Source organism: Grampus griseus, assembly GCF_964374135.1.
Source record: "Grampus griseus genome assembly, chromosome: 13".
NCBI lineage: Eukaryota > Metazoa > Chordata > Mammalia > Artiodactyla > Delphinidae > Grampus > Grampus griseus.
In genome coordinates, this window is record NC_139007.1 from 74,896,383 (window position 1) to 74,921,550 (window position 25,168).

The 25,168-nt window shown below is 40.5% G+C and overlaps 1 protein-coding gene across 7 annotated transcripts in view; it reads right to left on the minus strand.

Annotated features, from left to right (window-relative positions):
* SYNE1 (spectrin repeat containing nuclear envelope protein 1) overlaps nucleotides 1–25,168 on the minus strand; it is a gene marked incomplete at its 5' end in the record, with an annotated part of 457,248 nt that overhangs the window by 98,474 nt on the left and 333,606 nt on the right. For all 7 annotated transcript variants that reach the window (XM_082668958.1, XM_082668957.1, XM_082668956.1 and 4 more), the window contains 11 exons: nucleotides 1,937–2,092; nucleotides 12,958–13,113; nucleotides 13,553–13,729; nucleotides 14,331–14,480; nucleotides 15,881–16,063; nucleotides 16,438–16,570; nucleotides 17,859–18,055; nucleotides 18,639–18,770; nucleotides 19,796–19,969; nucleotides 22,231–22,431; nucleotides 23,991–24,110. In XM_082668958.1, coding sequence (XP_082525084.1) covers nucleotides 1,937–2,092; nucleotides 12,958–13,113; nucleotides 13,553–13,729; nucleotides 14,331–14,480; nucleotides 15,881–16,063; nucleotides 16,438–16,570; nucleotides 17,859–18,055; nucleotides 18,639–18,770; nucleotides 19,796–19,969; nucleotides 22,231–22,431; nucleotides 23,991–24,110 — 1,779 coding nt within the window. The remainder of the gene's footprint in view (nucleotides 1–1,936; nucleotides 2,093–12,957; nucleotides 13,114–13,552; nucleotides 13,730–14,330; nucleotides 14,481–15,880; nucleotides 16,064–16,437; nucleotides 16,571–17,858; nucleotides 18,056–18,638; nucleotides 18,771–19,795; nucleotides 19,970–22,230; nucleotides 22,432–23,990; nucleotides 24,111–25,168) is intronic.

Below are 25,168 nucleotides of genomic sequence, written 5' to 3' on the forward strand. Positions count from 1 at the left end.
TGCATAAAATAAAATGAACTAGATTTAAAATCGGGTTAAAGATAAGGTAATTAGAAAGCTGCCCTCGGAGACCATCACGTGGACTGTGAGAGCGGTTTGCTGGACACCTTGGTCCCTGTCACTTAACCTGCTGGTGCCTCAGCCCTCACCTCTGGAAAGTGCGGGCAGGAACCACTGGCACAGGTGTGTGCAGAGCAGGGGTCGTTGTTACATGTATTCTTCTTACTGGGGGATTCAACTCTCTATTCAGCACATAATGTCAAACGTCTTCACAGAGCTTACGTTTTAGTGAGAGAAGTTAAATAAACGAGCAGACCACATCATATGTTAGAAGTTGATAAACAGCACAGATAAAAGCAAAGCGGAGAAGAGAGTCAGGGCATGTAAGGGGAGGATGCAAAGGCTGTCATTTGAAACAAGGTGGTCAGGAAAGCCCTCCCTGAGACGGCGAATTTAAACAAGGGCTTTGAGGAGAGGGAGTGGCCATGTGGATATCAGGGAGAGGGGGCTCCGGGCACAGGGAAGAGCCGGGACAAAGTCCCCGAGTGTGGAGCACACCGCTGGGTTCCAGACTAGGGGGACAGCAGAAGCACAAGAAACCTGTGGGCTAGCAGCGGGAGCCGCATGGTTTTGGCCTCATTCTGTTGTTTTTTGTTGTTTTTTGTTTGTTTGTTTTTGCGGTACGCGGGCCTCTCACTTTTGTGGCCTCTCCTGTTGCAGAGCACAGGCTCCAGACACGCAGGCTCAGCGGCCATGGCTCACGGGCCCAGCCACACCACGGCATGTGGGATCTTCCCGGACCGGGGCACGAACCCGTGTCCCCTGCATCGGCAGGCAGACTCTCAACCACTGCGCCACCAGGGGAGCCCTGGCCTCATTCTGAATGAGACAGGAAGATATTGCGGGGTTGTGAGCAGAGGACTGGTATGATCTGACTTCCATTTTAACAGGACTTCTCTGGCATGGAGACTATTTAGGAGGCCATGAAAATAATCAAAGCGAGCAGTGACGGTGACTTAGACCCAGGTGCCAGCTGCACAGACGGGGGCAGAGGCTGGGTTCTAGATCTATCCTGAAAACAGGGCTGACAAGATTGTTGATGGACTCTGTGTGGGTCTGAGGGAAAGAGAGGAGTGAAGAATGACTCCATAGGTTTCAGCCCATGCAACTGGATGGGTAGAGTTGTCATGAACTGAGGTGGCAGAAAGTGTAGGTTTGTAGGGGAAGAATGGGAGTTGGGGTTTCCCTGGTAGCGCAGTGGTTGAGAATCTGCCTGCCAATGCAGGGGACACGGGTTCGAGCCCTGGTCTGGGAAGATCCCACATGGCGCGGAGCAACTGGGCCCGTGAGTCACAACTACTGAGCCTGCGCGTCTGGAGCCTGTGCTCCGCAACAAGAGAGGCTGCGACAGTGAGAGGCCCGCGCACCGCGATGAAGAGTGGCCTCCGCTTGCAGCAACTAGAGAAAGCCTGTGCACAGAAATGAAGACCCAACACAGCAAAAATAAATAAATACAATTTTAAAAAAGAAAAAGAATGGGAGTTGGTTTGGGCAGGAAGTTTGAGATGTCTAATGGTCATGCAAGCGGAGATGTCTACAGAGGACTTCCCTCTGTGTCTGTCTCTGTCTATAGTTTAGGTGAGAAATCCAGTCTGAGGATACACATCTGAGAACCATCTGTGCCTAGATGGTATCTATGGACATGGGAATGGATAAGATTATTAAAAAAGCCATGTTCATAGTCATGTTAATTATAGGAAACATCTGAAGCTAGGCTCTTTAAAAGAAGGTGAATAAAGTGGACTTAACACCACCAACAGATGCTGTGTAGATTCCGTGATTATTTACTTATTTTAGGAAAACCAAAACCCATGTCACATTTGGACATGAGACGGCAAGCACAGGCTTGGAGGCAGCTCTCCACAAGAAACGTTACCCTGTGGTCTAAATTTGCCCAGGTGTGGCTGAGCTCCTGAAGCGTGCTCACGACAATGCCAGAGGCTTCTTCTTTCTTGTTCTGAATCAAAGCAAGTCCATTCTGCTCAATTTTCTCTACCTCTTTTTCTTTTGCTTTAATCAAATCTTCCAGATCCTGAAAGATGAAGAAACAGTCATTTTAAATTATTCTATTATGGAACTCTGGGGTACACTGAAATTGAGCCATTATAGTCTCACAGCCGAAAAATCTTTTATTAAGCTGAAAAGCTTATCATTCTCAGGAGAGGGTCTCCAGAGCGATACTTCTTACATTTAAATTTTTTAAATTCTCTTTTCATTCCACGAGAAATTAGCATAACAAAAAAATCACGCAAAGTTTAAATGGCACTAGATAATTTTTTTCAAGAAGCTACAAGGAAAGAAATATATGTTGGAAATGGTAACATGATTTATATTCTTACATTCATTTATCTTGCTGTTGGAAACGTTACACAGTCCTAGCTCATGGGATGAAATGCAATAGAACGGTATTCCGGACTCCAGTATCTGAGATTTAGTTACATGTCTGTGACTGTCAAGGTGTGCCACTTTGCGCAAGTGAGAAACTTCCACAGGGTCTCAGTTTCTTCAGATGAAAAATCAGAGTCTCTATTAACCTGTCTTTCTCCCTAAAATACTCTGATTCTAAGGGAGTATGAAAAGTTATACAAGTTTCTTTTCATGAATCGAATGCTCATTTTCTTTAGAATTTGCATTTATAATGGTCAGGATGAAACGTTCAAAAAAGAAAATGAGGCAACAATCTGGAGATCACACTTAACCATAATCCTCACCTATATTTTAAAGCCACCTGAAACTCTGGAAAGCTCAGTGAGCCAGGCTGAGACTGCTATCGACATTTTATGGGTGAACAGTGGGAGATTATGTCACGCAACCTGTCTCCAGTCACAAAAGGGCCAGAAGTAGAATCAGAATCCAAGACTTCGGAGCCCACTGACTCCCAGCCCAGTGCTGGAGGCAGATGGGAATTGCGGAGAAGAGGTAAATAAATCCATGTCGGGGTGATGTGGGAAGCTGTATACTGATCCTGGTTACATGCTCATATTCAGAAGTACAGCCCCAGAACTAGATATGCAGATTGTAGGCCTTGGAGGTTAGAGTGAAAATTGCAAAATATTTTAAGTTTGGATAATGTCTCAATTCTGTGAAAAAGATTTCCAGCTCCCTGTCATGATCCACATATGGATAAGTCCCTTGGGCTTGGGCAGTGCTGTGGATAGGATACTAGTGAGAAGTCCTGGACTCTGCTGTTTTAGTTACAAATGTACCTCTTTTAATTTTTGCTTCGTGTGGTGCAATCTTTTAATCACTCCCTACCTTACGTATAAATTAGGAATAATAATACATTTGCTTATCTCAAGGGGATAACATTAGATAAATAAATCTATGAAATCCCTTTTAAGCTGTTACAAACTAGGCAAATGTAAGAGTTTATTTTATTCAGCCATTTGGTAATCTGCCCTGCTTCACTGCAAATTTATTTATTTTTCTCTCCTTAACTATTATGAAGCTATTTTTGTCTTGATGTATTAATTAGAAGTTCATGTAATTAGTAGCCTAAAGAGATCACTTTTGTTTTGAATAACTGTTCTTTCATTTTCACTTTATAATTTTGTCAGTATTTTGACAGCTCTGATAATTAACCTGAGAATAAATATAGTGGTTACCAGTGTTACAGGTCCTTTATACAGTAAAGAAAACATAATGAACTTTACTATTTAAGGATTTTTCTCTCTGCTTCTCTAAAAGATTACATAACCATAAATAATCCTTCCAACATTGTCTTTAATATGATCCTAAAATTCAACCACTGGAATTGAATTTATTCTCATTTATCCACAGATGTTAACTTTTTAAGTGAGCAATATTAAACGAATGACTCACTGCTTAGAAACACATCTCCTAAGTGTCCTGTGCATTTATGTTGGAGTAAAAGCAAAACCCAGGAGGAAAACAGGAATGAAATATATATTTTGTGCAAAACAAAGGTGTTTTCCTTTCCCTCCAATAATAATTAAAAGATGATTCTGTTTCTGATCAATGAAGGGAAAAGCCAAACCTAAAATTTTTTTTTGCAATAATAAATCATTCTTAACTTGGGTTAATTCATAAATATCAGTTTTTATGTTGGTTCAAATTCATAAATCACTTCTGAAAGAGTGGAAAATATCCAAGATTTTTTTAAACAAAATAAAGCTTGAATCCAGTCACCAATGTAAGCATGCTGGCTTGAATTCTACACTCTGGTCCAGAAGAACCATTTCTCAAAAATGACAATAAATTTTTATCAAGGTTTGTGGTACTGCCAAATGGAACCTGCCAGTTAGGCTACTGTGATTTATATGTGATGCCCCCAAAATAACTATGTGGTCTACTTTCATTCTGTTCTTTGTTTCCAAAAAAATGACTTTTCATTTGAAATCACAAATTGGCATTGGAGTTAAGTTCTTTCAACCATACTTGAAGCTGTTTCTCCTGACACTGCCTGGTGTGACCCTCTGGGGGGTTAAAAGTTTGGGTCTGAAAAGGAGTGAAACTTGGTCAAGTTTCTGCTACATTTTCCAGCTAGCAATCTCTCTCTCTGTGTTAAATAGAAGACACGTGCATAAAAAGAAAATGGAAAATGGCAGAAAAAAGTATACATTAAAGAAAAGAAAAAATAGTAAGAAAGAGAAAAATAAAAGGAAAGGAGGCAGAAGAAAAATAAAGGAAAAGTTAAATTAACCTATATTTCAGTCTTTTAATAGTCAAGTTTATTATTATAACAAGACAGCATGAACCTTGCTAATGTGAATGCTGAAATTATGTTTTAATTTTAATGAAAACATTGTAACTTAGGAAGTCATCCTTTGAAGTAAAATTTTGAAATTCTGGTTTACTTGTACATTTTAGAATTGATAGCCTACTACTTGAAACCATACTGGCTCCTGGAAGATCGTAAAGGCAATAGGACTAGCTGATGCATGTTTTTGGTCTTCTATCTTTTACACACCAATCTTCTGATGTGAAGTTTTTTTCTTTAATTTCAAGGTAGTTCCCTGTATGATAGTTTTCTTTACCATTTTCATGCACCCTCAACATTGCAATCCATGAGCTTGTCAGCCCAGGACAAGAGCATGTGCTCTTCCTTTTTGAACCAAAAAGCTTTGACTGAGAGCTGAAATATACATCTCTTTACATATGCCCCCAAAGAAAAACTGCTGGTTGGAAGGAAGATCATTACCAAAGGCCATTCTTTTTGAAAGCTGAAATATAAAAACTATCACAGCTAATCTGTAACACACTACAAATTATTGAATTATTTTAAAAAAAAATTAGAGCATTCACTGTAACAGCTTACATTTCTTTTGTATAAACAAGAATCCCTGAGGAAATATTAAGTGGTCCTAAGTCACTGGAACATTTAGAGTCTGCCCGCTCCACACCAAGATCCTTATCACCAACAGGAGAACAAGCAGGCGTGGTCTTCCCAATGGGACACAGTAGGAGGTAACACTGTCCGCTGGGAAGCACTGGCTCATTGGAGTTGAACCGGAACCCAATCAAGCCTCTAGTGCTGACTTCCATTTACCGGAAATACAGGGGAGAGGAGAGCATCTCAAGGGACTACACAGGCTAATCAATCCTGAACCCGAGTCCAGTCTACGGTTTTTGCAACAAGTTAACAGTGTCAAAAAAACTTAAAGAGACTTAAAAGATCTAAGAAGAAATGGAGGATGTGGACACTCTGATATCTTTGTTTAAATAAATTAACTTAAAAAAAGATATTTTAAAGACAATTGAGGAAATAGTGTTATGAGTTGGGCATTAAATAGTATTCAGCGGTTACTGTGAATTTTTTTGTGGTGATAATGATATTATGGTAATATAAGAAAAGGGTCCATTTCTTTTAGAGAGGCACACTGTAGCATGCAGGAATAAAATGACACGATGTCTGGGGAGGCGGAGTCAAGAGGGCAGTGTGGGAAGATGACGAGTTAGCATCTCCCCATAATTAGGATGCCTGCCGGCCCCTGGTGGCGGACCCTGACGCCCAAGGAGATGGGAGGAACCCCCAAGTAAACTGGTAGGACGTGGGGGACTGAGCGGGGAGGAGAAGTGGAGGCCAGACAGGATGGGCACCCCTGAGGCCAGGGAGATAAGGACAGGCAGGTGGGAGGAGCCATCCGGGAGGAGTGGGAGAGGAGTGGAGAGGTTGATTGCCCCACCCACTCGGGCCCAGGGAGCCTGCTGAGCTCCCAGGCTGGTCCCCTGCCCTACAGGGCCCCCTCCTCCCCCGGCCACATTGGTCCTGGGGGCACAGGAAGGAGGCTGAGGAGAGGCAGGTGGGAGGGGCCCTCCAGGAGGAGCAGGAGAGGAGTGGAGGGCGTTTGCCCTGCCCACTCAGGCCCGGGAGCCCCACTGAGCTCACAGGTGAGGTCCCCCCACCCTCTGAGACCAGGGGTGGGGGGGCACGCCTGGGCCCCTTGTTCCTTGAACCTAAGCCCCACCCCCTACAGCACCCAGGGCCTTTTCCGGCCCTGTGGGTCCTGAGCATTGGCCTCATCCACCACCCAAACCTTGCCCTTGTTTAGGCCCTGCCCTCCACAGCCAAGGCCTTCCACCCCCCCTTTTTTTACTTTCTTTTCTTTTCTTTTTTCTTTCTTTTTTTTTCTTTTTCTGCCACGCCATGCAGATTGGGGGATCTTGGTTCATGAGCTGGCGGTTGGGCGAAGCTCCTGTGGTGGGAGCTCTGAGTCCAAAGCACTGGACAACAGAGAACCTCAGACCCCGGGAATATTCACTGGAGTGAGGTCTCATGGAGGTCCTCATCTCAGCACCAAAACCCTGCTCTACCCAACAGCCTACAAACTCCAGTGTTGGAAGCCTCAGGGCAAACAACCACGAAAGACAGGAACACAATCCCACTCATAAAAAAAATTAAGAAATGAGACAGCAAAAAAATATGTCACAGATGAAGGAGCAAGGTAAAAACCTATAAATAAATGAAGAGCAAATAAATGAAGAGGAAATAGGCAATCCACCTGAAAAAGAAATCAGAGTAATGATAGTAAAGATGATCCAGAATCTCAGACATAGAATGGAGGTGCACAGTTGAGAAAATAAATGTTTAACAAATATCTAGAAGAACTAAAGAACAAACAGAGATGAACAACCCAATAACTGAAATGAAAAATACACTAGAAGGTTATCAATAACAGAATAACTGAGGCAGAAGAACAAATAACTGAGCTGGAAGACAAAATGATGGAAATAACTGCCAAGGAGCAGAAAAAAGAAAAAAAATGAAAAGAATCGAAGACAATTTCAGAGACCCTCTGGGACAACACTAAATGCACCAACATTCGAATTATAGGGGTCCCAGAAGAAGAGAAAAAGAAAGGGTCTGAGAAAATATCTGAAGAGATTATAGATGAAAACTTCCATAACATGGAAAAGGAAATAGTCACCCAAGTCCAGGAAGCACAGACAGTCTCACACAGAATAACCCTAGGAAAAACACACCAAGACACATATTAATCAAACTAACAAAAATTAAATTCGAAGAAAAAATATTAAAAGCAGCAAGGGAAAAAACAAAAAAATAACATGCAAAGGAATCCTCATAAGGTTATCAGCTGATTTTTCAGCAAAAACTCTGCAGGCCAGAAGGGAGTGGCAGAATACATAAAGTGATGAAAGAGGAAAATCTACAACCAAGATTACTCTATTCAGCAAGGATTTCATTCAGATTTGATGGAGAAATCAAAAGCTTTTCAGACAAGCAAAAGCTAAGAGAATTCAGCACCACCAAACCAGCTTTACAACAAATGCTAAAGGAACTTCTCTAGGTGGGAAACACAAGAGAAGAAAAAGACTCACAAAAACAAACCCAAAACAATTAAGAAGATGCTAATAGGAACACACATATCAATAATAACAGTGGGGCTTCCCTGGTGGCGCAGTGGTTGAGAGTCCGCCTGCCGATGCAGGGGACATGGGTTCGTGCCCCGGTCCGGGAAGATCCCACATGCTGCGGAGTGGCTGGGCCCGTGAGCCATGGCTGCTGAGCCTGCGTGTCCGGAGCCTGTGCTCCGCAACGGGAGAGGCCACAACGGTGAGAGGCCTGCGTACCGCAATAAAAAATAATAATAATAATAATAACCTTGAATGTAAATGGATTAAATGCCCCAACCAAAAGACATAAAGACAAGATCTGAAAGGATACAAAAACAAGACCCATATATATGCTGTCTACAAGATACCCACGTCAGACGTAGGGACACATACAGACCAAAAGTGAAAGGATGGAAAAAAGATATTCCATGCAAATGGAAATCAAAAGCAAGCTGGAGTAGCAATACTCATATCAGATAAACTAGACTTTAAAATAAAAACTGTTACAAGAGATAAGGAGGGACACTACATAATGATCAAAGGATCAATCCAAGAAGATATAACAATTATAAACGTTTATGTACCCAACATAGGAGCACCTCAATACATAAGGCAAATGCTAACAACCATGAAATGAGAAATCGACAGTAACACAATAAGATTAGGCGACTTTAACACCCCACTTACACCAATGGACAGATGATCCAAACAGAAAATAAATAAGGAAACACAAGCTTTAAATGATACAATAGACCAGATAGATTTAATTGATATTTATAGAACAATCCACCCAAAAGTGGCAGAATACACTTTCTTCTCAAGTGCACATGGAACATTCTCCAGGACAGATCACATCTTGGGTCACAAATCAAGCCTCAGAAAATTTAAGAAAACTAAAATTGTACCAAGCATCTTTTCTGACCACAATGCTATGAGACTGGAAATCAATTATAGGAAAAAACTGTAAAAAACACAGATACATGGAGGCTAAACAGTGTGCTATTAAATAACTAAGAGATCACTGAAGAAATCAAAGATGAAATCAAAAAATACCTAGAGACAAATGACAATGAAAACATGATGACCCAAAACCTGTAGGATGCAGAAAAGCAGTTCTAAGAGGGAAGTTTATAGGAATTCAATCTCACCTCAAGAAACAAGAAAAATCTCAAATAAACAATCTAACCCTACATTTAAAACAACTAGAGAAAGAAGAACAAAGAAAACCCAAAGTCAAGAGAAGGAAAGAAATCATAAAGATCAGAGCAGAAATAAATGAAATTGAAATGAGGAAAACAGTAGCAAAGGTCAATAAAACTAAAAGCTGGTTCTTTGAGAAGATAAACAAAATTGATAAACCCTTAGCCAGACTCATCAAGAAAAAAAGGGAGAGGATGAAAATCAACAAAATTAGAAATGAAAAAGGAGAAATCACAACCGACACTGCAGAAATACAAAGGATTATTAGAGACTACCACAAACAACTATATGCCAATAAAATGCACAACCATGAAGAAATGGACAAATTCTTGGAAAGGTACAATTTTCCAAGACTGAACAAGGAAGAATTAGAAAATATAAACAGACCTATCACAAGCAATGAAATTGAGAGCGCAATTAAAAATCTTCAAACAAACAAAAGTCCAGGACCAGATGGCTTCACAGGCAAATTCTATCAAACATTCAGAGAAGAGCTAACACCGATCCTTTTCAAACTCTTCCAAAAAATTGCAGAGGGAGAAACACTCTCAAATTCATTCTACAAGGCCACCATCACCCTGATACCAAAACCAGAAAAATATATCACAAAAAAAGAAAATTATAGACCAATATCACTGATGAACATAGATGCAAAAATCCTGAACAAAATACTAGCAAACAGAATCCAACAGCACATTAAAAGGATCATACACCATGATCAAGTGGGATTTATCCCAGGGATTCAAGGATCCTTCAATATATGCAAATCAATCAATGTGATACACCACATTAACAAATTAAGGAATAAAAACCATATGATCATCTCAATAGATGCAGAAAAAGCATTTGACAAAATTCAATACCTATTTATGATAAAGACTCTCCAGAAAATGGGCATAGAGAGAACCTACCTCAACATAATAAAGGTCATATATGACAAACCCACAGCAAGCATCATTCTCAATGGTGAAAAACTGAAGGCATTTCCACTAAGATTAGAAACAAGACAAGGATGTCCACTCTCGCCACTCCTATTCAACATAGTTTTGGAAGTCCTAGCCATGGCAATCAGAGAAGAAAAAGAAATAAATGGAATACAAATTGGAAAAAAAAGAAGTAAAACTGTCACTCTTTGCAGATGACATGATACTATACATAGAAGATCCTAAAGATGCCACCAGAAAGCTACTAGAACTAATCAATGAATTTGGTAAAGTTGCAGGATATGAAATTAATACACAGAAATCTCTGGCATTCATATACACCAACAACGAAAAATCAGAAAGAGAAATTAAGGAAACACTCTCATTTACTATTGCAACAAAAAGAATACAACACCTAGGAACAAACCTGCCTAAGGAGGCAAAAGACTTGTACTCAGAAAACTATAAAACACCAATGAAAGAAATCAGAGATGACATAAACAGATGGAGAAATATACCATGTTCTTCAATTGGAAGAATGAATGTTGTGAAAATGACTATACTAACCAAAGCAATCTACAGATTCAGTGCAATCCCTATCAAACTACATATGGCATTCTTCACAGAATTAGAACAAAAAATTTTACAACTCATATGGAAACACAAAAGACCCCAAATAGTCAAAGCAATCTTGAGAAAGAATAACAGAGTTGGAGGAATCAGGCTCCCCAACTTCAAACTATACCACAAAACTACAGCAATCAAGACAGTATGGTACTGGCACAAGAACAGAAATATAGGTCAACGGTACAGGACAGAATGCCCAGAGATAAACCCACGCACATGTGGGCACCTAATTTATGACAAAGGAGGCAAGAACATACAATGGAGAAAAGACAGCCTCTTCAATAAGTGGTTCTCCGAAAACTGGACAGCTACATGTAAAAGAATGAAAATAGGACACTACCTAACACCACACACAAAAATAAACTCCAAAAGGATTAAAGACTTAAACGTAAGGCCAGACACTACAAAACTCTTAGAGGAAAACATAGGAAAAACACTCTTTGACATAAACCACAGCAAGGTCTTTTTTGACCCATCTCCTAGAGAAATGGAAATAAAAACAAAAATAAACAAATGGAACATAATTAAACTTAAAAGCTTTTGCACAGCAAAGAAAACCACAAATAAGACAATAAGACAACCCTCAGAATGGGAGAAAATATTTGCAAATGAAACAACAGACAAAGGATTAACCTCCAAAATACACAAATAGCTCATGGAGCTATCATATAAAACAAAAACTCCAGTTAAAAAATGGGCAGAAGACCTAAATAGACATTTTCCCAAAGAAGACATACAGATGGCCAAGAGGCACATGAGAATATGCTCAACATCACTGATCATTAGAGAAATGCAAATCCAAACTACAATGAGGTATCACCTCACACCAGTCAGAATGGCCATTATCAAATAATCTAGAAACAATAAATGCTGGAAAGGGTGTGGTGGAAAGGGAAACCTCCTGTACTGTTGGTGGGAATGTAAATTGATACAGCCACTATGGAGAACAGTATGGAGGTTCCTTAAAAAACTACAAATAGAACTACCATACGACACAGCAATCCCACTACTGGGCATATACCCTGAGAAAACCATAATTCAAAAAGAGTCATGTACTGCAATGTTCACTGCAGCACTATTGACAATAGCCAAGACATGGAACCAACCTAAATGTCCATCAACAGATGAATGGATAAAGAAGATGTGGCACATATATACAATGGAATATTACTCAGCCATAAATTGAGTTATCTGTAGTGAGGTGGATGGACCTAGAAGTAAGTCAGAAAGAGAAAAACAAATACCATATGCTAACGCATATATATGGAATCTAAAAAAAGAAAAATGGTACTGATGAACCTAGTTGCACAGCAGGAATAGAGAGGGAGACGTAGAGAATGGACTTGAGGACATGGGGTGGGAGGGGCAAGCTGGGGCGAAGTGAGAGTAGCATCGACATATATACACTACCGAATGTAAAATAGTTAGCTAGTGGGAAGCAGCAGCATAGCACAGGGAGATCAGCTCGGTGCTTTGTGTCCACTTAGAGGGGTGAGATAGGGAGGGTGAGAGGGAGGCTGAAGAGGGAGGGGATATGGGAACATATATATGCATATGGCTGATTCACTTTGTTGTACAACAGACACTAACACAGTATCGTGAAGGAATTATACTCCAGTAAAGATCTATTTAAAAACAACAACAACAACAAACACAGTATGGTACTGGCATAATGATAGACATATAGATCAATGGAATGGAACTTAGCTTCCAGAAATAAACTCATGCATTTACAGTCAATTAAAAAAGAAAATGACATGATGTCTGGGATTCACTGTAAAATCTTTACAAAGAAAAGAAATAATGCAGGCAAGTATGTCAAAATCTTGATCATTATTAAATCTGATGATCAGTATAGAAGGATTCTCTACGTACAAGTTATCTGAAAACTCATAAATTCAAATTTATAAAAACAGGTGAGGGCTTCCCTGGTGGCGCAATGGTTGAGAGTCTGCCTGCCAATGCAGGGGACACGGGTTCATGCCCCGGTCCGGGAAGATCCCACATGCCGTGGAGCGGCTGGGCCCGTGAGCCATGGCTGCTGCGCCTGTGCGTCCGGAGCCTGTGCTCCGCAACGGGAGAGGCCACAACAGTGAGAGGCCCGTGTACCACACACACACAAAAAAAACCAAAAAACAAACAAACAAACAAAAAAAACAGGTGAAAAAAACCTCACAGTTAGAAAAACTCTATAAATCACATAATCAGAGAAATTTGTTACCAAATGCAGCATTTTTCCATACTGAATCCTCAATTCTCAGGACCCACAAATTTCTTCGGTGTACACAATGAAATTGTGTAGCGGCACCTGTCAGCCACCTGGACCAGTTACCTGACAGTCTTTCAGCGCGTTCTGAACTGAAGCCTGATCTCCAATTCGCTCTTGTTGCTTTAGTCTCTTTTCCTGGGTTTCAAACCAAGTTTTCAGACATTGTACGTTATTTTCATATTCTGACCAAGATTCCAATAAGCCTTCCAACAGCTGGATCTGAACAAACATAATGAAATGAAATTTGCAATTTTATTTTAGAATCAAATTACTGGCAGGTCACTATTACCTCCAGATTAAGAATTCTTAAGAGACAGTCCATTGTATATATGATTAAAAATGAATGTTAAAAAGTATAAATCAATGACCATTACTGGTAAACAAGTAAAGAACTTAAGTCAACTTGAGGCAAAGGAAAAAGATATTAAGAGGCATCTTTAATAAACGAAAACAATATGAAATATTCAAAGAGTAGTGGGTACACAGACAAAATAATGAACAGGGCTGAAGAACTGTTAGAACCTTCAGAGGCCGGTCTCTTCGGAAGCAGTTGTGTGCCCAGTGTAGCCATACTATTCGTGGGATGAGTTTTCTTTACAGAGTGTACCTGTTCTTGGCGTTTTCATGAAACATGGACAGCAGAGAGCACTTGGCTCACCTTCTCAGTGACGAGACCCTGCAGGATTTGCCAGCTTTTATTCATTGCTCCAAGTTGCTCAGCAAAATCAGTCTTATCGCTGCGTTTACTTTCCACGTCCTGACTACTGATTTGTAGCACAGACTGGTTCACAAAATCGACAGTCAGCTGTTTACAGTTAATGTCGATCTTAAAACCCTAAAAAGGGAAAGGCGAAAATAAGAAAACAAGCTTATATGTATAAATGTCTTATATTTTACCAGGAGTTGGAAAGCCTTAAGTAACCTTAAGATTAATATTATCACTTGTGTGATTGAGTCCAAATGGCACAATCGGTATGTATTAATATAACCCATCATCTTCAGAAGTTGAATATATATATGAATATACTGAATATAAATTGAATTCATACATTTTGAATGTATAAATATATTGAATTTGAGTTTGTAAAGATTTGAATTTATAGATATATTGAATATACATTTTTTTTAGGTAGGAAAGTAGAATTGGGCAAATTGTATAATCTCACTATAAAATATTTACAAATTATAGTATTTATTTTTATGATTTCTTAAAATGACACAAAATCTTATTCAAAATTATTCCTAATACTGGACAACTTTCCTACACCTATAACTAGGGAAGCAGTTTTCTTACTATAGTAGACCTATCCGGTCACTATATATGAAACATATACTTTCAGACCTGATTTCCATAACTTGAGTTTTTGAGTTTCTTCAAATAAAACAGTCCTAAAGTATGTAAAGCTAAAAACAAACAAACAAAAATGTTTAATTACCTTATATTTCTGAAGGTATTCATGAATTGCCTTGTAACCGATGGAGTTTTTAATACTCTCTTCATCCATTCGAATAACATTTTCCATGAGAGAAATCCAAGCCATGACTTCAGAAATGGCACGGCGAGAAGGCAGCTTATCCATTTGCAGCTGCCCATGTCAGACAGAAGAAGTCGCGAGTGTTAAAATTCAAACTCGATTCCTGTTAACCTAAAACTCTATTAATTCCTACTAAAGTACCAACAGAGGTAACACTTCTTAATGACGTTTTTGGATATTAACCTTGTTAGAAGCTTGAAATTAAACATCAGGCAAACACTGAACGTTAATAGTCCTCTTATGTTCACTTGACATCGAATACTATAAACATTACATAAACACTACCTAATTAATCAAAACACCAGCCGGACGAAAATATTATTCTTATTTTATAGCTAGTTTTATGAGTATAAAAAAACGTAACTACAAAACATTCAACAGATGTATTTTATTAATTATCTTGTAAAATCTCTGTCTATTATGACTCAGGAATGTTACCACAACACTACAAACTATCATTTTCTAGATTTTTGGCGCTCTCATATTTATTCCAAAGAGCATAGCCAATTTCCTCAGTCTTTCACTAAAACATACTTAGAATCCTGAATCTTCCTTAACATATCATACATTTATGCAAATGCTTGTAATGACTGAGAGGAACAAAAGCAATCATTTAAAATATTTATGGACTGCTATGTGGGCAGAAAGAGATACAAGTTAATGTGAGATGTTTCCTGCCCTCTAGAAATGCACAGCTGCTGATTAGAAGGGATAAGACATTAATATGAAACACATCTTTACACCTTGTACACAGTGATGAATGCCCCAGAGAGATAAAGATAAAATATCTGGGAGTTCAGGGGAGAGAAGCATAATTTCCAGATAAGAGAGCTACTCACTTCTCTTCCCCTAGTTGTTGAATGTCAGCTCTATTGTAGGTAAGGTTATAGGTCTTTTACATATATTATTATTATTATTAAATCTTCATAACTACCCACTTTATGAGACAGGTATAGTTACCCATATTTTAGTTATGAGAAAACAAAGAATTTAAACAGACAAGGACAGACAAGGATTCTAAAACACACACACACACACACGATAAAGAAGCTCTTGGAAGACAGGGAATTTATAGATAGGGCATTTGTAGAACCGTTCACTTTTTTTTTTTTAATTAGAGTATAGTTGATTTACAATGTTGTGTTACTTTCTGTTGAACAGCAAAGTGACTCAGTTGTACATATACATATATCCACTCTTTTTTAGATTCTTTTCCCATATAGGTCATTACAGAGTACTGAGTAGAGTTTCCTGTGCTATACAGTAGGTCCTTATTAGTTATCTATTTTATATATAACAGTGTTAATATGCAATACAATGGAAGACATAAAAGACGAGATGTCCAAGACAAAGCTGATTTAAGTTTGTGAGCAAAAGCAGATCAATGTACTTTTCCATCTAATACTGCTTACACCAATTATGACCAATTAAACCGATGATTATTTCTGTACCTGGTGGAGCTTTTCCTGTACGGTTGGAATATTTGTCAGCAGGTCAGTCCACTGGCCATCAATGTGTGACAGCTCAGAACGCAGGGCAGCTGTGTCCACTTTCTTTAGTCTAAGAAGCTGATTTCCAGTGCTCAGAACAGACGATTTCAAGGTAGATTTGGCATCCACCTCTTTGGAAAACTCCTAAAAGAAGCAGCAATGTTCAAATCAGGATTGAGTAGCCAGACCCTTCATTTAAGAAAAGAGATTACTTTATTACATAAACAAGTTTTCTTTACATCTTGAAGGGGAGTGGTGATATTAAACACTCTGGAGGAAAACAAAAGCAACGCACCCTTGCCCCAAATGAAGGCCAACATTACTTAAACACTACTTTAAAGAGGCAATGTTGAACCCTACTATTCTGCATAATTATTGAACACACAGAGTGAACACTGACAAATTCTCTATAGCTTGATCTCCTAAGTACATCCATTGACAACTGATGCCCTTTTCACCTGTAAGTCCTGCCTGAAAACAAGAAAACTGAAACAAAGGCTTTAGATTCTTGAGCTTACCAGAAAAGCGTTCAGATGATCACGGACCATTTCCAGTTCTTGAGGAACTGTCACAGATTGTTGAGTCCAAAATTCTAGCCTGTCTTTTGCAGACTGTAACCAGTGGATGAGATCTGCAGATTCACTTTGATACCTGTAAGGACAGTAATAAGCCTATTAAGTAAACATCCAATTCTGACTTTGTGCTAACCCGTGTTAGTGACCAATGCTAATTTTAAAAGGAGACACAGGGCTTCCCTGGTGGTGCAGTGGTTGGGAGTCCGCCTGCCGATGCAGGGGACACGGGTTCGTGCCCCGGTCCGGGAGGATCCCACATGCCGCGGAGCGGCTGGGCCCATGAGCCATGGCCGCTGAGCCTGCGCGTCCGGAGCCTGTGCTCCGCAACGGGAGAGGCCACAGCAGTGAGAGGCCCGCATACCGCAAAAAAAAAAAAGGAGACACAACAGATTTGGGAGAATAATGCCCTGGGTTGACACTCTCAAATTCCCTTCTCTTAATATTCATACCTTAAGCAAGTCAGTCTCTCTGAGTTTCAGTTTTCCCATCTCTAAGTTGCAAATAAAAATATCTTTCTCCTACTCCTTCACATTGAGGCTATTTAGAAAATATTTCATGATTGGGCTTCCCAGGTGGCACAGTGGTTAAGAATCTGCTTGTCAATGCAGGGGACACAGGTTTGAGCCCTAGTCTGGGAAGATCCCACGTGCTGCGGAACAACTAAGCTTGTGTGCCACAACTACTGAGCCTGTGCTCTAGAGCCTGCGAGCCACAACTACTGAGCTCACGTGCCACAATTACTGAAGCCTGTGCACCCTAGAGTCCATGTTCTGCAACAAGGGAAGCCACCACAGTGAGAAGCCTGCACACCACAATGAAGAGTAGTCCCCGCTCACCACAATTAGAGAAAGCCCGCGCACAGCAACAAAGACCCAACGCAGCCAAAAATAAACAAAATAAATAAATAAATATTTTAAACAAGAAAATTATTACATGATTGTTATTCAAAGTTCTTAGAAATAAAGGTGGCATAAAAATAAGGATTTCACTATGTAAAATCAACCCCCCACCTCTCTTGCATACCTCCCATTGCCCTCAAGAAAACCTTTACCTTCTCAAAACAAACTTTCTCTTCTTTCTCTCCTTCTAAGATATACTTGACCACCCATGTACAGTCAGTAGGCAGGGGAGACAACAGCTCAAAGGTAAGAGGTATTGCATAATGCCTGCCTCCCCGCCACATTTTTAAGTACATGTTTATACAATTATACAAGAATCCAACTGGAAGGTTTGTGCTTGTCTTTATGTTCCAAACTGTGATAAGTTCCTAGAGGGACCACATCTTCGTCAACTCAGGTACCCAACAGCCTCATAAATACCCTGCAGCACTAATGTAAAAATCTGCGAAAGAGTCACTGTATTACCTGGTCCAGTGTTTCAATATTGTTTCCAATCTGTGAAGTTCCTTAGACACTTTGTTGGTGTCATTTAACCAGTGTTCTCCAAGTTGATTTAGCTGGCTTTCTAGATCTGAGCAGCTAACAGATATCAGAAGTCGTTTCCCATCATCTAGTACCTGATATAATTTGGGCTGGTATTCATTAAGGCTGGATTTCAAATGCTAAAATGATTGAAAATACTGGGTCAAAAGTTGAGATAATGCAATTTTTCTCCCCTAAAGATGGTAAGTTCTCCATAATGTTCCCATTACCTTTTAGTCAAATTTCAACTATTTGCACCCAAGTTTCATTAGAAGCTTCGAGATTTTTCATCTATATCTAAGAATATAACTTTAGGTGCACTTAAAACAGTCAAAGTATAATTATTTCAAGAATAGTGGGACGCCAACACAAAGTACAAAATACTGCTTGGTGGAGGCTAAGTTTTCAAAAAGAGCTCTCTCAAAAATAAGAAAAAAAAAGGATTTTTAGTGTTCTATTAAAAAACAACAAACTGTAATTATTTCAGGATAGTATGACTTCAGCATAACAAGTGGAAAACGCTTGGTGGAGGCTAAATTTTCAAAAGGAGCTTTCATTAAAAAAAAAAAAAAAGACCTTTCTATGTTATATTACGAAACAAATACTTAAAGTACTTAATAAAATATTTGATTGCAAGTTTGTTTAGATGCTGTTAAAACCATGGGAAAGCTTCCAAAGGAACTGTGGCAACTTTTTACACCAAGTTGTCATTTAGATGCTGACCTGGTAGAGTGTTATCCGGTCGATAAGCCTGTCTTCGCTCTCCTCCACCAAACCCACAGTCGGAATGCTGGTCTCCACCACCTCCAGCTGCCTGCTAAGCTCCCGCTGGTTCTCATCCAGATGGGACCATGTCTAGAAACACAGCATCAGTGTGTGAGCTAAACATCCTCATCAAGGAAGAGAAGTCCTCTTCGTGTGCAAATATGCATCTGACAGTCTCTTTAAAGACATGCCGGAGATGCCTGCGTTGGGGGTTTGCTTTGGGAAGCGAAAGATAGCGTTGAAGCAAGTCATCAGATGGTGATCTTGAAAAGCACTGTGAACAGGCTTTCACTTCTGCAACTAACTAGCTGTATGACCGGGGCAAGTTACTACGCTTCTCTGACCTCCCTCATTTTCAACATTAAAAAAAATGGGGATAATAATATCTTGTCCATTGTGAGGATTATATAGAATAATATGCAGCACACCTGGAACACAGCAGGCAGCTGAAATTCACAGTCTCATCCTTTACCGCAGTGAAAGGGATGGGTGTGTTTACTTTCCAAAGTAAGTGAACTAAATACATTACATTTGCAAATTAAAAAAACCCACACAGACATTTAAGAAATATGAATATATAGTATAGACATTCTACTAAGGAGAAATACCAAATCACTTATTCTAAGATTATAATTTTTAGGGAATTCCCTGGTGGACCAGTGGTTAGGACTCTGTGCTTCCACTGCAGGGGGCACGGGTTCAATCCCTGGTCGGGGAACTAAGACCCCACAAGCTGCACAGCGCGGCCAAAATAAAATAAAAGAAAATTATGATTTTTATTTTATTTAAAATCGGAAAATCTTTTCTTAATCATGTGAAGTCTTTTTCAATAATGTATAGCAAAAGTCAGCAGTTTTTCAGTCCGACTATCGAGACCCCAAATATCGTCATGCCCAGTCTGAAACTGGTATTCATCTAGCTGAACTCACAGTAAGGCACAGCCTTTACCTCAATGTGGATAAGAAACACCAGGGGCACAGGCAACACATGACGCTGAGTCTGAGACACCTCCGAGGTCACAGGAGGCAAATCGCAGGAACGAAGGTGTCTTGCCTGAAGGGTCTGCGGTGCAGTAGGGAGTGTGCTGTAGGGGAGGGGCGGCATCAGGGGCTCACCTCGAGAATGTACTCCAACTCCACACCCCTCTTGTGAGCCCCTTTGAGCACAGCCGAAGCCTGCTCCATCAGGTCTGTGTGGAACTGAGTTTCCCGTAGGACCGCAAAGCTGATAACCTTCCTGAAGAGCGTTTCAGTCAAGATCATATGAGACTCCAGGCCCTGAAAGTACTCCTGCAATTTTTCAGATAGAAAGAGGTCAGCAACTCATTCATTTACTACCTTACAGTAAAAATTGCTTCAAACCTGGAAGCTGATGGAACTTGGCTAATATATGGGTGATAGTGGTCCTCCCCTGCTGGCCTCCACTTACCCAGGCACTCACCGCTTCCTGCAGAGACGGGGGGTGAGGTGGGGTGGGATGGGGGTCCAGCCTCCTAACTGGCCTCTCCTGGCCCCCCACTCAAAGCACCTACACTGTGCTGTGCTGCAGGTACTCTGTCCCCAAAACAGAGCCCTTCAGAGGCGAGCTGCTGCTGAAACACTCGTCCGCCCTCTCCACTCCTCCTGGTACCATCTGGGTGGACATTTGCTTCCTCCACCACAGACACTGGCCTCCTTTGTCCCTGGGACACATGAGAGGCCGCTCCCCACCTTCAGCCTCTGCCTGCCCTCTACCTCCTGCAATGTCCTCACTTGACACATTCACAATTTTTCTTCCTCCAGGACTGGGCTTGAGCTCTACTCTTTTGTACTTAATACTCATGGCCAAGCACAGCTGGACACACACCAACTGGCATTCATATTTTTAAATTTCCCTCAGAACATACCTACACACAGCAGAACTGCAGGCCTTGCACAACCCTACAAATGTGTTTTAAAATATTACTTTCTATACATAAAAATCCCCAGAAGATGGGGAGAAGGTTATCCCATTTCCTGTTCCCAGCACCACGGATGAAACTGAAGGACCAGGAATCATTAACATCAGCTAACACTGAGTGTGTACTACGTGCCAGGTGCCCTATGAACACTTCGGCAACCAACTCGTTGAATCCTCCTAACAACCCCTTAAGATAGGTAGTTTTATTTCCCACTTTACAGACTGCGCTACTCAGTCTAATGCAACATGCCCAAGGTCACACAGAGCTCTCCCTCAGAAAATGGTCTGGTCAGGAGAAGCTAGAACCATTATCTTCAACTGACAATTATTATATCATAGAATCTTAAAGCTGGAAGAGAACCTGGAAGTCATTTAGCCCAATGTTCACAGAAAGCTGATATTCCTATTACAACCCCGTCTCCCCCTGACAGCCCTGGATGGACTTCTCATGGCCAGGAGGGGGTCTGTTCAAGGGCAGCCTGCTCCTTTTAGAGTTCTTCGTCTACTGAGCTTTATTTCTCTGTTATTTATACTCATTGATCCCAGTTTCCCCTCTGGAATGACTCAGGATGATATTTTATTGCTGTGGTCAAAGATTTGAGAAAAACCAGCTGTGAACTTTAAAGCAATGTTTTCAAAGCCAAATGATAAGGCTTTAATAAATCACAAAGTTTTGGACAAAAACCTCTGGGAAAAGTAGCAACAAGCACAATTCTCCACGCCGCCCCCCCCCCCCAAATCTACCTTCATAAGCCACCAAAGAGCTACGTAATGGTAGAATGATAATCATCTGTAATCTTAGGGAATTTTTAAAGTTTCCTCATAAGAAATTTCCACTATCTGGGAGGTTGAGTCTCTGAACTGGCAAAAATGTTATTTTTGTAATATTACTAATAATGCAATTTGTGTGTGTGTGTGTGTGTGTGCATTAAACAGGCATTCCTTCACTAAGGAGCAGTGTCTAACCTGAACTTGGTTACGGTACACACTGATGGAACACTCTCAGGCTTCCCAAGTTTGGTTATATAGTAAAAGCACTTGCCGTCCCCAGGAAGAAACTCCTGAGGCCCACGGTAACCCGAGGCGCATGTACTTAAGGACCAGAAGAGCAAAGTGATGCATGTACCAGACATAAAGCCAGTCCAGAGCTGAGTGGGCAGCTCTGCATTCCCAGAGCAGAGTGGGGAGTTCTCGGCCAGGACAAGGGAGAGCAGAGAGAACACCTAGGACTAGATGAACACATGGGCGTGAGGGATGCAAAGGAAAAGGGCAGAGTGAAGAATGAAGCTGGGCTCCTTTGAAGAGAGTCCCTGGGTTTCCTGTCCAAGGCAGTTTACGAAGGAGAAAGCATGGCTGACTGATCATTAAAATTACTGGTATGGTTGGTATTCTTTGTTCACTTACAGAATTATAGGAATATATACTCTCTAATTTTTCTGTGCTATTGAGTGCCAGTGGGCTTGAATATACATTTGTGGACCATTTTAAAGAGTAACTTATATGAGTAGAAACTCATAAACGACTGATAATGTTAGGTTTTACTAAATATATGTCAGTGAGTGAGAATGTGCTTTCAAAACTACATTTTCTTTCTCTCTGTTTTTTTTTTTACCTTATGTTTGTCAAGTAGTTGTTGGATGTCTTCTTTGGAAGACACGATAATTTTCTGGTCTCCTGCCATCTTCTCGCGTCCGGTCTCCAGCAGGTCAGCCAGATCTTGCAGGGCCCTTTCATACTGACCCTTCAGTGCAAGATTCTGGTTCAGACCGCCCCGCCGGGAGCCAGTGGTCATCATCAGCTCATCGTACATGTCCTAAGAAACAGACAGATACTCACGCTCAATTCAAACCTACCTCTTCATGAAGTACGTTTAACACCTGTGCTCACAGGATGTCAATAGTTTCCGTGGGGTTAAAACGCTGAAAAATTGTTCTTGTGGCTGAGGGAAATGTCATAGAAAATGTAGTTTTAAGTTTTATCATGCTCTCAAATTTTCTAATTTTAGAGTAACTGAATAGAGCATCCTCAACATTTGGTCTGCTAAGTAATAATCAGATTTGGGACTATTCCTTAAATAAAGAGCTACAGAAACAGAGGAGTTTAATGTGAGCAGAAAGCCTTTAAAACTTAAAAAGGCAATGTTTTTGCCAAATGTGGTGGGGTAAATAAATAACTATTTAAGCAGGAAAGACATTTTAGCGGACGATGATACACCAAATACAAAATTTATTTGAGCCATATGGACCTGATTAACGTATCATATTAAGGTTTAGCAGGCCAAAATGCCTCAATCTGGAAAAGTTCAACTTTAATGCCTATTTACAGCTATGACGCTTGACTCTTACACCTGACATTTAAGTACTGTCGGAAAACTGTCTAAAAAGGACAGAGTCGGGGCCATGGGCTCATCACATGATGAAATGTTAGATAATGGAATGAGATAGTTGAAATAAAAATGTTCTTTTTAAAATAAGAGGTATTTTATTTTCTCAAAAGTAAGAACTTATGACCCTGTATTGGACTCATACTATTAATCCCTCAATGGTTCTGCAATAAGGCGTGTGTGCAGAGAAAACCTGACACACGCACATATTTTTTCTTAATATAACTTAACTGTGTTGCCTTTCAGATGCTACACTTTGCTGGTTTACTATCCCAGTATCTTCCTACCAACCTGAGATCAGATTCTTGCCTAAGTGCCAGATTTAGAAAAACACTAATCCGAAGTGTTAATTCTCTACTCCTGAAAGATGCCAGGGAGTCTGTTTGGATTTCAGCTACCTTTAATTTTTTGTTGTTGTTCTGGAATTAAAACAATGTCTCTTTTCCATTCAAACATGTATGAAATATAAACTATAATTTTGAACTTGAGAAAATACACTTCCTAAAAGTATTAGCTTAAGTATTTTTTCCTTAAAATTTTTTTGGGTGTAGTACAATACAGGGTAGACAGCCTTTTTTTAACTTTTCTAGGTAGGATTGCCAGTTATTAGATTTTCTACAGTAGAAAATAATATGCCACAACTAAACTATGCTATAATGCTTAGCCATCGGAATAATAATAATGTCAGAAAAACCTTCAAAGCATGAGAATACAAGAAAAGAGAAGAGCTAAAAAATTGGACACAAGGGTCCTCCAACAAATGCACACAGACCGCCCTGCAGTGAATCTCAAAATATGTCGATTTATTTTATTGTACTAAATACGATAGAAGTTTCAAAAAATGTTCTAAGAGTTACTTGGAAGAAAAATTGGGCCTAAATGACATGAATTTTATAGAGAAAGCCTGAAAAAATAGAGAAAATAATGTTTTCTTGCCTTCCAGTTAGGATGTACCATTGAAGCTGAATGCCATTGGAAGAAAACGGTACCTGGAGTTTGGAGAGTTCTTGCACCCAAGGCTGCTCAATCTGCAGCCTGTCACCACGCCTCTTCAACTCAGTGATTCCCGCATCCAATTCCTTTAGCCCATCTTCAGCCTGCTGTATTGCCTATATAAGGTTTATGACATTTTATTAAAACTCCCATAAGCAATTTGCCATGCAAAGTATGAGTATCGTGTCTCCTTATTTGCTCCTCTCTTCTCCACCTAAAACATTTTCCATGCAACATAAAAATGATGGTCCCCCATTAAACAGAAAAGTGAAGAAGGCCCTTTATTATACTACAGATCAGATATTTTAAAGATAAGGAGGTTGGGGCTTCCCTGGTGGCGCAGCGGTTGAGAATCTGCCTGCTAATGCAGGGGACACGGGTTCGAGCCCTGGTCTCGGAAGATCCCACATGCCGCGGAGCTACTAAGCCTGTGAGCCACAACTACTGAGCCTGCGCGTCTGGAGCCTGTGCTCCGCAACCGGAGAGGCCGCGATAGTGAGAGGCCCGCGCACCGCGATGAAGAGTGGCCCCCGCTCGCCACAACTAGAGAACGCCCTCACACAGAAACGAAGACCCTACACAGCAAAAATTAATTAATTAATTAATAAACTCCTACCCCCAACATCTTCTAAAAAAATAAATTAAAAAAAAAAAGGTAAGGAGGTTGGAAGGGCTTAGCATGGAGGGTTGGGAGAACAATGGCTTCCTTGAACAAATAAGGGAAATGGTGAATAGCACCCTGAAGAAGAAGCATGATTTTAGGACGTCTTTAGAAAAAGGTATTTGCCTAGATGTTCTAGGGGATCGTGTTCTGGTTTTCTGAAATGCAGTTTTGAGCATCTTTGAAGCGAGATGCAGCGAGGAAAGAGGAAACTATGCTACAGCATGGTCAGAGAGAGCTTACTCCATTGTGAAATGGGAGGGCAAGCGATCAGGTATGAAAGTGACAGCTAGCGCTGAGCCTTGCCTTCCCAGAGTGAGGTCTACAGAAGCAGGACAAGGCATCAACCTGGCCTTCAAGGAGCTTCCAGTCTGCTCAGGAAGCCTGAGTAAACAGAAGAAAAGGAAACAAGGCTGAATACAGTTATGTACTAAGCTTGCTGCAGCTCATCCCTGTTAGAGGACTTCGGAGCAGGGAGACACCAGTGAATCCTGGAGCAGTCGAGGAAGGCTT